The sequence below is a fragment of the Bos grunniens genome, chromosome 15 (genome assembly GCF_055505025.1).
Source record: "Bos grunniens cultivar Pamir isolate PY7600 chromosome 15, Bosgru_T2T1.0, whole genome shotgun sequence".
Classification (NCBI taxonomy): Eukaryota; Metazoa; Chordata; class Mammalia; order Artiodactyla; family Bovidae; genus Bos; species Bos grunniens.
In genome coordinates, this window is record NC_141179.1 from 81526661 (window position 1) to 81539872 (window position 13212).

Sequence of the window (13212 nt, forward strand, 5' to 3'; positions counted from 1 at the left end):
CAGCAGCAGGCAGGTGGGAGAATAGAAAACGGGCCAGTCTCCGAGGTGAAAACAGCTCAGGGCTGGAAGAGCCAGGCGCCCTGAGAGACCCTTTCTCCTTGCCCCATCATATGGGGGCCCCAGGCACGACCTCATGGCTCCTCCCAGTTCTCAAATCTGACACAACCCCTGCATTTTGGAAAGCCGCCACTCTGCCCCTAAACCACAGGCCTTATTGAATCCAAACAAATAGGGCTCCTCAACAGGGGCATCCTCCCCCAGACCCTGGGGGGGCCTTCAGGAGCAGGACCCCCGCCCAGTCGCTGCTGCCACCAGGGGCCACTGCAGAGAAACCCCCCAGTGCCACCCGCTCCCGCCCCACCGGCAGGAGTCCCGCTCCAGCTGTTACTTCTCAAAGTCCCCCTGCCCTGCCCGCAAAGCCAGAACAAGGGCTTCCAGGATTCTCCAACCAGAGGACTCCTCCAAAGTGCGCAGCAAAGAGACAACAGTCAGGAGATGCTGTGAGAATGTGGCTTTATGAACCGGGGAGGCTTTGGGGCAAGAGGGCCGAGGGTGAAGCGGGCAGGCAAGGGGGTGGGGGGCAGGGTCTCCCACCTCCAGCTTAGTAGGAGCAGACGAAGGGCAGCCGCCTTTTGCATGAAGCTCGTCGCCAGTGACCCCCTGCAGGCAGAGAGCACAGTGCTGTCAGTCCACGTGAGTGAGGCCTGTGTCCCCCAGTGCCCGGCCAGGCACCTCTCAGCTGACCTTTGCCGGCCAAGCCGAGGGCTGTGTGTCTCCCCATGTCCCAGCTAGCCACGATCACTGATCTCTTCTCTTGCAGAGACAGTGTGCTAAGGGCTTTCTATGGACTGTCCTTCCATCCTCACAGTGATGCCAGGAGGTCAGGGCTGCCAGCACTCCCACTTCACAGATGGGAAAACTGAGGCTCAGGGGAGTGATAACCTGCCCTGATCTCAGCAGACAAGCAGTGAATGGAGCCAGATGTGGACCTCGGCCATCTGAGCAGCCCGTGTGGTCTTCGCCCCTGTTCTAAACTCCCGCACGTCGGGCAGCCGTGCTGTTGGGAGCTGGGGAATCATCTGTCAGCTGGCCCTAGTTCCCACATCTTTCCCGTGTCCCTCGGCCACACTTCACATTATCGAGTGCCCCTCCTGTTTGTCCCACACTCTCTCCTTGTCACCGACCCATCAGAGGAAGGGAGGGAGCCTCGCTGAGTCTGGAGGACACAGAGCCCCCAGCCCGTCCAGGACCCCTCACTGTGGCTCTGAGGATCCCTGCACCTCAGCCCGGCTCACACACAGGGCGGGGTTCTCCAGTGGGGGAGGCTGTGTGAGGGGAGGCGTGTCTGTGCAGCTCACAGGGGCCTGTGTGTGGGTCCACCCCCCCACCACCACCTTGCCCAGGCGCCTGGCCCCCTCACCTCTGGTGCACAGGGCCACACAACAGCCTCTCCCAAACCTAGGTTGTCCTGCAGCCCAGAATGCAAAATTCCAGTAACTCCCATCAGTCCAGAAAAATCTCCTGCACCGTAACTACAGAAGAGAGAGGCTGGGTCAGAGGGCGGAGGTCCAGGAAGACAGGTGCTGGGGCTCCTGAAAGTCCCCTGAGCATCCCTCCTGGACGTCTATAATCTCCTCTCACTGTGTCACCTGGATAGGACCCCACCGTACAGACCCACCCCTGAGCATTTTCAGGCAGTGACACGGAAGAGCAAACATCGCTTCCAGCTCTCACGCAGAGCAGGCTTCTCAAACTTCACTGAGCAGACACATCTCCTGGCGATCTGGTGGAAATGTGGATTCTGATCCAGGACGTCTGGGGTGCGGCCCAGGATCCTGTATTTCAACAAGCTACCGGGTGATGCTGATACTCTGGTCCCGGGACCACAGCTGAGAGCACTTACTCAGGCACAGCCCCCAGGGTCACTCTGAGAGAAGGACCCCCTCAGAGATGAGGACACCGAAATACGGAGGCAGGCATTCAGCCACTAAGGGACTAAGCTGGGTGTGAACTCTTGTCTCCTGACTCCAGTGACGGACTGGTAGACATTTCACAGCCAGCTCTGGTAGAGAGTGTGAGGCAGACGAAAGAAAGAACCCTGTTTATGATAACTGTCCATTTCTCTGTGCAAACGCACCCACCAGGGCAGATTTCAAGCTGCAAGCGTGAAGCCACTGAACACGGGTGAGGAGGAGAAGCGCTCAGTCATCACGTCTCCTACGTCAGCACAAGCCGGCTTCTGGGGCCAGGATGAGGCTCGGTGGGGCAGGTGGTGCCTTGAGGCACTCAGAAACGCCCGAGCCCCGGGCCTTCCCTGGTGGTCCAGTGGTGAAGAAGCTGCCTGCCCTTGCAGGGGCCGTGGGTTCGATCCCTGGTCCTGGAAGACCCCACGTGCCGCAGAGCACCCACTTGCGCTCCCACTGCTGAGTGGGGCTCTCGATTCTGTGCGCCCCAACAAGCAAAGCCACCTCAATAAGAAACCCATGCCCCACAGCCAGAGGGTGCCCCAACCACACCTAGAGAAAGCCCGTGTGCGGGCAAATATGAATACAAGAAAAAGGCTTTTAAAAGATAGGGGATTGACTTCCCAGTATTAAACCAACCTTTTTATAAAGGACAGAAAGAAAGAGCTTTCTCTCCCTGGACACGGGCCCCTCACTTACCCGACCTCTGATGAAGCCTCCGATCCAGACCTGTCCGTAGTTGGTCGTTGTGCTCAAGCGATGGATGATAAGGTTGACATTAAAGTTGTGGATGGAGGCGAGGTTGCCTCGGTAGCACTTCCTGCAGACTCTCTGCAGAGAGAACAGGCGGGAGAGAAAATTCACTGTTTTCATGTTAAGTTCCTGAGTCTCCAGGACAGACCCCACATCCATTTGCAAATCAGAAATCAGGTATCTACTGCTCCCCCTGAATCCCATCTCTTGTGCCTTTCTTTGGGCTTCCCTGGCGGCTCAGCTGGTAAAGAATCCGCCTGCAATGCGGGAGACTTGGGTTTGATCCCTGGGTTGGGAAGATCCCCTGCAGAAGGAAATGGCAACCCACTCCAGTACTCTTGCCTGGAAAATTCCATGCACAGAAGACCCTGGTTGGCTACAGTCCATCGGGTCGCAAGTGTCAGACACAACTGAGCAACTTTACTTTCTTTCTTTCACTTTCTTTTCTGATGCATATTAGGCTAAGAGAACCACTAGTCTAAAGAACAAGAAACAGAACATTGAATCCAATCCCGTCTCTCCATCCCAGGTCCCCCGTAGCAGCCTCGCTGCCATATACCTGAGCTTTCTTAAACCTCCTTGGGGTCCCCACCAGCCTGTAGCGGCAGGTCTTGCACTCAGGACTGCCCGGAAGTTGCACTGTCTCCTCTTCCTTGGGGCACTGCACGTCCTCATCTAAGTCATCTGGGTCTGAGGCCCCCTCATCATCGTGGGTGTCCTCGGCCTCCTCTCTTCCCAACTCAAGCACCTCACCACTCAGGGCCAGCTCTCCTTCCTGCCCCCCTGAGCCTTCAGAGTCCTGGCTCAGGTCTGCCTGTGTCTCCAGATCACCCAGATGGGGGACATCCTTCTCTGGAAAAAAGAAATACCCCAGCATCAGACCAGGTACCACCTTCCTCCAGGACCACGGACAGCTCTGATAGCTCCACCCAGTCTTACTACGGACGCCATCTGGAACCAAAGACGGGAAGGATCCCTTGGGGGTTGGATGAGCCAGAATTCTTGCATCACACACACAGTTGCATGAGAACCTGATCCCAGCTGACACCACGTGCGGGTAATTTGGGAGTGAGAGATGTGGGAAGCCCTCATCTTCACAGAGGGGTGTTTTTCCTTGCAAAGGAGCCCTGGGGGAATGTTCAGGTCACAGCTCTGGGTCCAGGAGAAATCTAACTAGAGAGGGGCTGGGGCAACTGAACAGTGGGCTGTGGCCCTGGACCTACCAGAACAAAAAATGATGCAAGAAAGATGAGCGGAAGATGGATGAGAAGGGAAGGGGAGCACTCACCCAGATAGAGAGCAGAAACTGTCCCCAGCAGCAGAAGGAGCAGGAGCAGGCAGCCTTTCATGTTCCTACAGTCGTCTTATGACAGACACACAGCTCCACGATCCCTCCTGGGGTCTTCCCTTGTGTCTGCACGGCCCCTGGAACACAGTGGAGAGGCAGGGTCTGCTCAACTGGTAGATTAAAGGGCAAAGTAGAGAGCTTCCTTGTCTCCCAGCGAACAGACCCCGAGCTGGAGAATCAGGGGAAGAGCAGGGGGTTGTCAGCCCAAGTCCCTTTTCCTGAGAGAACATCACTGCTCCCTGGGACAGAGCTCAGCTCAGACCAGCATTCCTGCAAGAACAAGCGTGCTCACCTTCAGGGCCAGAGTCAGACACACTGGGGAAGAAGGGGGAGGACAGGGGTCATTATGGTGCACAGGACCGGAGTCCCCGCTGGTTCCCATACAGAGCACGGGTTCTTCCCAGCCCTGGACCTGTCCTCCCGGGGAAGCCGAGGGAGTCTTACCTCCTGAGAGTCTGAAGCCTCTGCTCTCAGCCTCTGGCTGTTGGCACACAGAAGCTGCCCTTATACCAGGCTTTGGGGAAGTGGGAAGAGGCCAGGAGGATTGCCCCAGGCTCGGGGGTTGGACAGTGGGGCTGATAAGAGGTTGGCTCAGTCCTCCCACCCTTGGGCCCTGCACTCTGTTGGGACGTCAGGGACCTGCCTCCTGTTTGGCCATAGATGCCCCAACACCCTAGTAGGCTCCAGAAGCCCCCGTGACTACTGTCCAGACTGAATTTTTATCAGTGCCCCTAAAGGGTGCAGGTCTGTAGAATCCTCCTCAGTCCCAGAAGCAGCCTTCCCTGGGTCAGTTTTCCAGCAAATGCCATGGAGGATCCGGGGGCAGGGAGACCAGGGGGAGGAGGGGGAGGTAAGGGAGGCTCGGCCCTCCTGAGCTCTTGTTAGGCCGTGTGTGCACGCTTCCTGTGCGTCACATCCCTGGATCCTCACCTTCCTCACCTCAGTCCCACGAGGACGTGTGATCAGCCCGACTTCACTGATGTGAAGAGTGAGATTCAGAGAGGGCAGGTGACTTGCCAAGGTTGTGTGGGAAGTGGGGGAGCTGGGATTACTAAGCCTTTGAGGCTCAAAACCTTCTCTCCCTCTCTGTGTCTGTCTCTCCCCCTCTTTCCCTTCTTCACTCTCTTCCTGTTTCTCCCTCTCCTCTCTCTCCATCTCTTTCTCATCTTTAAGATGAAAAACGCATGCTCTTTCCTTTATACCGTGGCTCTCGATCAAGGCTCTCAGCCTTTGCACAATTATTGTTGGGAGTCAAATCATTCTTTGATGGGGGTCGGTGGAGGGGTTCTCCTATGTTTTGTAGAAAGTTCAGCACCGTTAAGTCACTCTGATACGTCTCCACACATTTCCAAATGTCCTCAAGAAAGCAAAACTGCCTCTCTCAAGTTCACTGACCTAGTTCAGGCCTTGTTGTCCAGCCTAGAGGCAGATCTTCTCATAAGGAAGCAACAGCTGGAGTGGAGACCTTCATACTGAGTCTTCCCATTCTCTGTGGGCCAGGCTTCCCTTCCAATCCACCAGCCCCCACGGTCTGCACAAGAGGCAGCAAATGAGGCACTCAGCTCAGTTGCAGAGTTCAAGGGGACACTAAAGAATTCAGTAGTCAAGATAAGTAAACATTTCATGCAATCTTTCTTAAAAGTCAGAATCACTGCGAAAGTACCGTGATGAACAAACGTCAAGATATTCATCAGTCAAGTTCCAGCCACATCCACTGCAATCCAAGGAGAGGCCAGCAAGGGCTGAGGCTGGATTTTGCCGGACATCATGGCCCAGAGCCCATGGACCTGTCAGGGTGTTGCCTCCACTCTGGGGTAGCCTAGCTGGGCAGTATTTTTGTACCTTGGATTCCAGCCCAGCGCTCAGGGCACCAGTGACAGGTCACCTAGGCTTTCTTGCCTGGCCTCTGCTCTCCCCCGGGCCCTGCAAATGAAGAAGTGTCTGAGAGGCCACTTCTGGGCTGATTACAGAGTAACGGTCTCAGCCGTTATCTCCCGGGGCCAACGGACACGACCCTCAGCTTATCTACCTGACTTGCAGCTTGGGGGGAATTGGTCAATTCCAGAGAGGGAAAACCTGGTCTTCAGATGTCAAGCTGGAGACTTCCCTTGGAGGAGGAGTGGAGGCCTAGGCACCCCTCCATTATTCTCCCAGTCCTGGGCCCAGGCCAGGGACACCATTCCACACAGCAGCTGGGATGACCAATAACATCGGCTGGTGTTGCAGACCAACGCCATGATACGCTTCTCAAGCGCTGTTTCGTGTAAACGTCCCCATTTCACACATTAGGAAACAGCCTCTCAGAGAGCTGAAATAAGTTGCCCAAGACCACACGACAAGTCAGAGACAGGCCTTCTGGCTCCTTATCCGCCTGCCTACCCTTGGCCTCCTGTCCCTGGAATCCCATCCCTCTCGCCGGCCTCTCCCCTAGGCTGACCGTGGGCAAAGACATCCCAGTGACTTCAGGGGCCCCCTCGACATCATGATGATGTGGCCCAGTGTGAAACTGGAAACAGCTCTCTAGGCCTTGCCACGAGGCAGGCGGAGTCTTACTTCCCAACCAAGGATCGGTCCCACACACCCTGCAGGGGAAGCTCAGAGTCTTAACCATGGGGCTGGAAGTCTGGACATAACATTTCTGGAGCTCCACACCATCCCAACGCTGTGCTTCAGTAAGGCTTTTGTATCCTTATCCTACCCTCTTAGTCTTTACGTTCACCTGAGGGCCTTAGGCACCGCCGTTCTAGTCGACAGATCCATCAGAGAGGGGAAGTGACTTGCCCAAGGCCACACGGCGAGGTCGAAGACGCATGTCTGAGCCTAGTGAGTGACTCCCATGACCTTGCTGTCTTTGATTCGCTCAACTGTTACCCATTAGGTGATGGCGCCTACCTTTTCAGCATCCGTGAAACCCCACCTCTCTAGCTTACCGCGTGCATCTCTGTTCGTAGGGGTTTCAGCTCTGCCCCTTGTGTGAGGTCCGTCAGCCCCACATCTCGCAGAGGGCAGTGTGCTGTGTTGTAAAATGCAATCGCCACTCCAGAGTCAGCCACTCGGGTCTCAATATTCCCATCCACAAACTAAGGCTGATGACAGCGCCTACCTCTAACGAGATCCGCTCCAGTAACGCTCTGAGGATAGTGCCAGGCATGTGGGCTCGGGGTAGCCTTTGTAAGGAAACCAGGACCCAACTGTCCCCCTGGTCAACTACTACGCATCGAGAGTTGGCTGAGTGCTGGGGTCCAGCCCCAGTGGATCCAGGGAATTCGAAGCAGGGACGGGGTCAGCGAACTGGATACAATAGCTTTAATTAAATATTAATTAGAGATATAAAGAGTAATAGAATAAGGAATGCTCAGTAGGAAAATTCAGCGGAGAAAAGAGGCTGAATAACTTGGTTTACATGGAAAGCTAATAAAGTTCCAAGACAAGGAATTTCATCACCTACATAGGCCGCAGGCATCCTCCCATTCTCCCGAAGGAGAGGAGACACTAAGGCCTCCCCGGTCAGATCTTAGAAGCCCAGGCACAATTAGTAGGCTTGACGAGCCTCCACGGTCCAGATGGGAATTCAGCCAGAAGGTGAGAGAAAGAACGACATGGGGAGACCAAGCTTCGGTGAACAAGGCCTGCACTTTATATTCCAAAGTAGTTTTTATACCTTAAGTTGTGCATAGAGGATAATGGGGGAAGGGGTAGAGTCATGCAAGGACAGCAGTCCTTGATCCTAATCGAAGCCAGGCTTTCAAACTTATCATATGCAAAAGTTTAGGTGATTTACATCATCTTCTGGCCAGGAGGCCTGTTAACATTTTATGACCCTTTCTTCAGAAAACTTATTTTTCTCAAAAGGTGATTATTCTAAAGTCAGGCGCACCCTCCGAAAGCATTAGATAAAGTTGCATTCCTATAGGGCAAAGGTGTGGTGGGCTATAACAAGAAGAGAATTAACTCAAGGGTCCAAGGTTACAAACATTAAAGCTCCTCCTTACATTCCTATACACCAATTATATTAATCAATACACTCCCAGGGACACAGTAGGTAAGGCATATGGAAACTTAGCAGCAAACATTGGCCCAACAAGTGAAAAACCCTTCACCAATACAATTTCTAATCAATCTTTTAACTGCTCAAAGGAATCTGTATTTAGATAGTTTAGAACATCTCATGCCTCTCATGGTTGGGAGGCTGTGAACAATCAAATGTGGCTAGAAGAACCTGTTCAGGCAGGCTAGAGGACTTCCAAAGGAGTCTGTAGGTTGAAACACTCTTGTCACGCCCAGGAACATTACCAACTGGAGCTGTAAGTTAACTCTTTTTCAGAGAGAGGTGGTGGGGGACAGCCCCCTGTAAAGTCAGAGGTGTAGGTGAGAGCACAAAGCAGTAAAGTAGGCAGACTCTGGTTTTGGGGGTGGGTGCTTGAGAATTTCCAAGGGGACTCCTAAGGCTCGATACCACCTTTGCGTGTGCCGAGCCTCCTTCCTCATGACCTTTGCCACAGGCAGAGTTCCTCACTCTGGCTCGTGGCAGCTGAGGGCCCGCTCTGTGTTCAGGATGATGTAAGGAACTCCAGGGACTCTGCTGTAAAGACGCCAGCTGAACTGCCCAGGGCTTAGTTAGTATCGTTTTGCAGGGGAAGGTGACAGGAAGCCCACATGTGGGGATATCAGTCCAGGGCTCCTACTGTATTTAAAATGTATCTAAGGATGTGTAAGATGCGGCCTGTCGCCTGCACTGTATCGTAGACTGCGCGCGGAATTGTCCCAGAGGAGACTCACCCTGTGATGGAGCCACGTCAAGACACAGACTCTTTCCAGGAGCCCAAATGCCTCCTTGTTGATTTAACCCCCAAAGATAGAAGTCACACCTCTGCCTCTAACACACCGCCAACAGAAGAGATTTGTGAGGAACGAGATGAAGTCTCCCTGAGCACAAAGTCAGAGCCCAGCACATATTTAATGCTTCATAAACGAGGGACTTTGTTGCTCTTTATGATTAATTCTGGAACAAAGAGAAGCAACGCCTCCCCGCACCAGAGCACAAAATCCCCGAGGACAGGAGCGAAAGCTCTGCACCGGCACAGGCCTGAACCCGTAAGTTGTGTCGGAAAACCGCCGTCATGGAAATCTAGACAACAGCAGGTACAGCGGACCTCGGTTTGATTTCTTTCTTTTTCACCTCACTCTGCAAACTTGCGTAAGTAGCCTCTCCTATCGGGGCCACACTCAAAACATTAAGCTTCTTGATTTGCTTAAGGCCCTGAGGTGGGACTTCCCTGGTGATCCATTGGCTGAGACTCCAAGCTCCCAAATCAGGGCCCGGGGTTCCATCCCTGGTCAGGGAATTAGATCCCACTTGCTGCCACGAACAGAGCCTGTGAGACAGAGCTCCTGAGCGCCTGAGTTCTACAGTTCAGGGCCACAGCTAGAGAAGCCTTTGAGCTCCAAGGAAGACCCAACACAGCCAAATCAAATACATAAAAAATGAAATTATTTTTAAGTGAGGTTTTTCCTTTGCCTCTAAGACCGTTGGACCTTCTATACTTCTGTGAATTTCAGCAATTCTGGAGAAAAGGGCTTCACGGCATTGACGCCTTACTTTCTCACCACACCCCCAGCAGAGGGTTCAGGACGCCCTCCTTCCTCACCTCGGGCTGGGACTCCCTCGGCCTCAGCGACGTTGGAATCCTGTGCCCCAAGGGGAACACAAGAGTAGAGGACTCCAGGCTTCCCTGATGGTCCAGTGGTTACGAGTCCACCTTGCAAGGCAAGGAACACTGGTTCAGTCCCTGGTCTGGGAGGATGTCAGGTGTCTCGGGGCAACTGACCCCTGAGCTGCAACTAGAGGGTAGTCCTCACTGTTGCAACCAGAGAGAGCCTGCGCGCAGTGATGAAGACCAGCACAGCCACACGCAAATGACTCTTTTAAAAGGTAGTGCACGGTCTCCTGCCTCCCCTCCATGTGTATCCCATGTGATCATGTCCAGGAAGCAGCCAACACTTCCAGCCATGAAATCCTGCTGACTGAAAGGCCACGCTCTGGAGATCCTTGCATCCCTCCATGGGTCACATTCTGATGGTCAGCCTGGGGCACAAACCAGGTCACCACTTCTCTAAGCCTGGTTCTGTCAAAGGGACAATAGTTACTGATCACACAAGGCCATCCTCGAAGGTGCCTGCCACAGCTAGGGGCTTCCCAGGGAGCACGAGTGGTAACTAAGCCGCCTGAAAAGGCAGGTGACATAAGAGACATGAGTTCAATCACTGGGTTGGGAAGATCCCCTGGAGAAGCGCACGTCAACCCAGACCAGTATTCCTGCCTAGAGAATCCCATGGATGGAGGAGCCTGACCGGCTGCAGTCCATGGGGTCACAGAGAGTTGGGTATGACGGAAGTGCCTTAGCACACGTGCCTGCACTCGCAACGGCTGGGGTGCTTTACAGATGCACAATAAGCAGAAACAAGTAGCAGATTCTTTTGTGTTCCCTGGAGAAGGAATGACAACCCGCTCCAGTATTCGTGCCTGGAGAATTCTATGGACAGAAGAGCCTGGCAGGCTTCAGTCCATAGGCTCGAAAATAGTTGAACACAACTGAGCAAATTTCACTTGGTGCTTGTATGGCAATCATCCTTATGTTCCTGAAGCTGTGTCTTATCATATTCTGAGATCTCACACAGAGTTGTACATATTTTAATAGCAGTTTGACTTATGCTAAGTCCCCAGATACAGACCCTGAAACAGAATTTGAGCAAGTAGAGTATTTGGGAGGTGCTGGAACTCAGAGGAGGGTTCACACGGGGAAGAGAAGTCAGCCAATACACTGTGTGTGATAAAGCCAGCTTCCTCAGTGGATAACTGCAAGTTGATCCTGCTGGGAAACCCTGGGAAGTGGTGCCCAATACACGCCCCAGAATTATTCCACTCGAGGGGGCAAAGGACTGCAATTCTCACACACTCACTCCTGGGAGCTGTGGACTGTTCCCAGGGACTTGTTACTATCCAGGCACACTAAGGCAATAGCCGTTTGTGGGAGAAAACGCCCTCAGACATGGAGATGCAAGTACAGTGCGTTGAGAGTCCAACTTGAAGACCGGAGACGGGACCAGGGAAGTCCTGCCAAACATTTAGGATCAGGATATGTGTGTGGAAGTCCCGCTCGGTCTCCGACTGTCCAACCTGGGCAGGAAGACGAGCCTGACTCCTCATCCATAGGATGGGGTGGCCACGCCTGCCTTCCTCTTGTTAGAGCCTGAGGGATGCATATGTCCCTGGGACACAGAGAATGTGAGGGTGACCATCGATGTGGGTCTCCATTTGAGCTGGCCAGCCGGTGTCCAGCATGGTCCAGCCCCCCTTTAAGGGGGATGCCGGGCAGGCAGCAGCAGCAGCAGGCACAGACAGGCCAGCGCTGCCCACCTGCTTCCCTTCCCAGGCCGCAGCCCCTCTCCTTCCCTCTCGCCTCCTCAGGGGTCGTTGGATACCCTTCACTAGCTTGCCATCAGTGCCTGGAATTTGCGTCCCGGGCAGCCGGCCATCCCTGGGGCAGCGGCTGCATGTGTGACCCTGGGCACCTGAGGGGAGGTGGGAGAGGGGTGACCAACAGCAAGCCTAGAGGGGAGAGGCTAGGAAGAGCCAGACCTCCGGAGAGGGGCCTCCTGGGTCTCTAGACTCATCTCCACCTCGGTGTGGGGTGGGGAGGGAAAGACCCTCCTGGGGCTGAGTCAGGGGAACAAGAGGCTGAGAGCCCTTCCTGCTGTGTCTTCACAGGACACCCTGCAGTCACTCACTGAGGCTCAGCCCCCTGTTCCACTCTTTCTACTGAGGTGGATCATATGGGCAGCCTCCACCTGGGCCCTCCCACCCCCAGCAATAAAAGTGCTTTCCTGAAACGGATTTCTTTTCCTTCCAGACACTGATCTTCTCTGCTTAGCCCCACCCAAGAGCTTTCTGCCTTGTAAAGATCATGTCTCCCCACCCTACTGTGTTCCATAAAAAGGACTAGAAGTTATCACTCTGAAGGAGACTGTAGTGTGGGGTCCATGGAGCCTTCTTAGAGAGAGAGGAAGGGGCCCACATATTGTTTCCATAGGACACCCCATTACTGGGCATGTGCTTTGCAGGTGCTACCAGTGGCAGATGTGACTGCTGATGGAAGGAAGGTCCGATGCTATAAAGAGCAATATTGCATAGGAACCTGGAATGTTAGGTCCATGAATCAAGGCAAATTGGAAGTGGTCAAACAGAAGATGGCAAGAGTGAACATTGACATTTTAGGAATCAGTGAACTAAAATGGACTGGAATGGGTGAATTTACTCAGATGACCATTATATCTGCTACTGTGGGCGAGAATCCATTAGAAGAAATGGAGTACCCATCATAGTCAACAAAAGAGTCCCAAATGCAGTACTTGGATGCAATCTCAAAAACGACAGAATGATCTCTGTTCCTTTCCAAGTCAAACCATTCAATATCACGGTGATCCAAGCCTATGTCCCGATCAGTAATGCTGAAGAAGCTGAAGTTGAATGGTTCTATGAACACCTTCAAGACCTTCTAGAACTAACACCCCAAACACATGTCGTTTTCATTATAGGCGACTGGAATGCAAAAGTAAGAAGTCAAGAAACACCTGGAGTAACAGGCAAATTTGGCCTTGGAGTACAGAATGAAGCAGGACAAAGGCTAATAGAGTTTTGCCAAAAACTATGTTCTTTGCAGCCAAAGATGGAGAAGCTCTGTACACTCAGCAAAAACAAGACTGGGAGCTGACTGTGGTTCAGTTCATGAACTCCTTATTGCCAAATTCAGATTTAAATTGAAGAAAGTAGGGAAAACCACTACACCATTCAGGTATGACCTAAATCAAATCCCTAACGATTATACAGTGGAAGTGGGAAATAGAATCAAAGGATTGGATCTGATAAATAGAGTGCCTGAAGAACTATGGACGGAGGTTTGTGACATTGTACAGGAGACAGGGATCAAGACCACCTCCAAGAAAAAGAAATGCAAAAAGGCAAAATGTCTGTCTGAGGAGGCCTTACAAATAGCTGTGAAAAGAAGGGAAGTGAAAAGCAAAGGAGAAAAGGAAAGATATACTTATTTGAATGCAGAGTTCCAGTGAATAGCAACTAGAGCTAAGAAG

At 53.0% G+C, this 13212-nt stretch overlaps 1 protein-coding gene across 1 annotated transcript; it reads right to left on the reverse strand.

Annotated features, from left to right (window-relative positions):
• Positions 1–496: 496 nt before the first annotated feature.
• Positions 497–9030, reverse strand: LOC147358762 (proteoglycan 3-like). The gene is made up of 6 exons (XM_086338727.1): positions 8845–9030; positions 4006–4142; positions 3277–3569; positions 2664–2795; positions 1421–1532; positions 497–660 (listed from the first exon to the last, which is right to left on the reverse strand). Exons 2-6 carry the CDS (start codon positions 4064–4066, stop codon positions 602–604), a joined length of 657 nt encoding a protein of 218 aa, XP_086194853.1. The 5' UTR covers positions 4067–4142; positions 8845–9030; the 3' UTR covers positions 497–601.
• Between the last annotated feature and the right edge of the window lie 4182 nt (positions 9031–13212).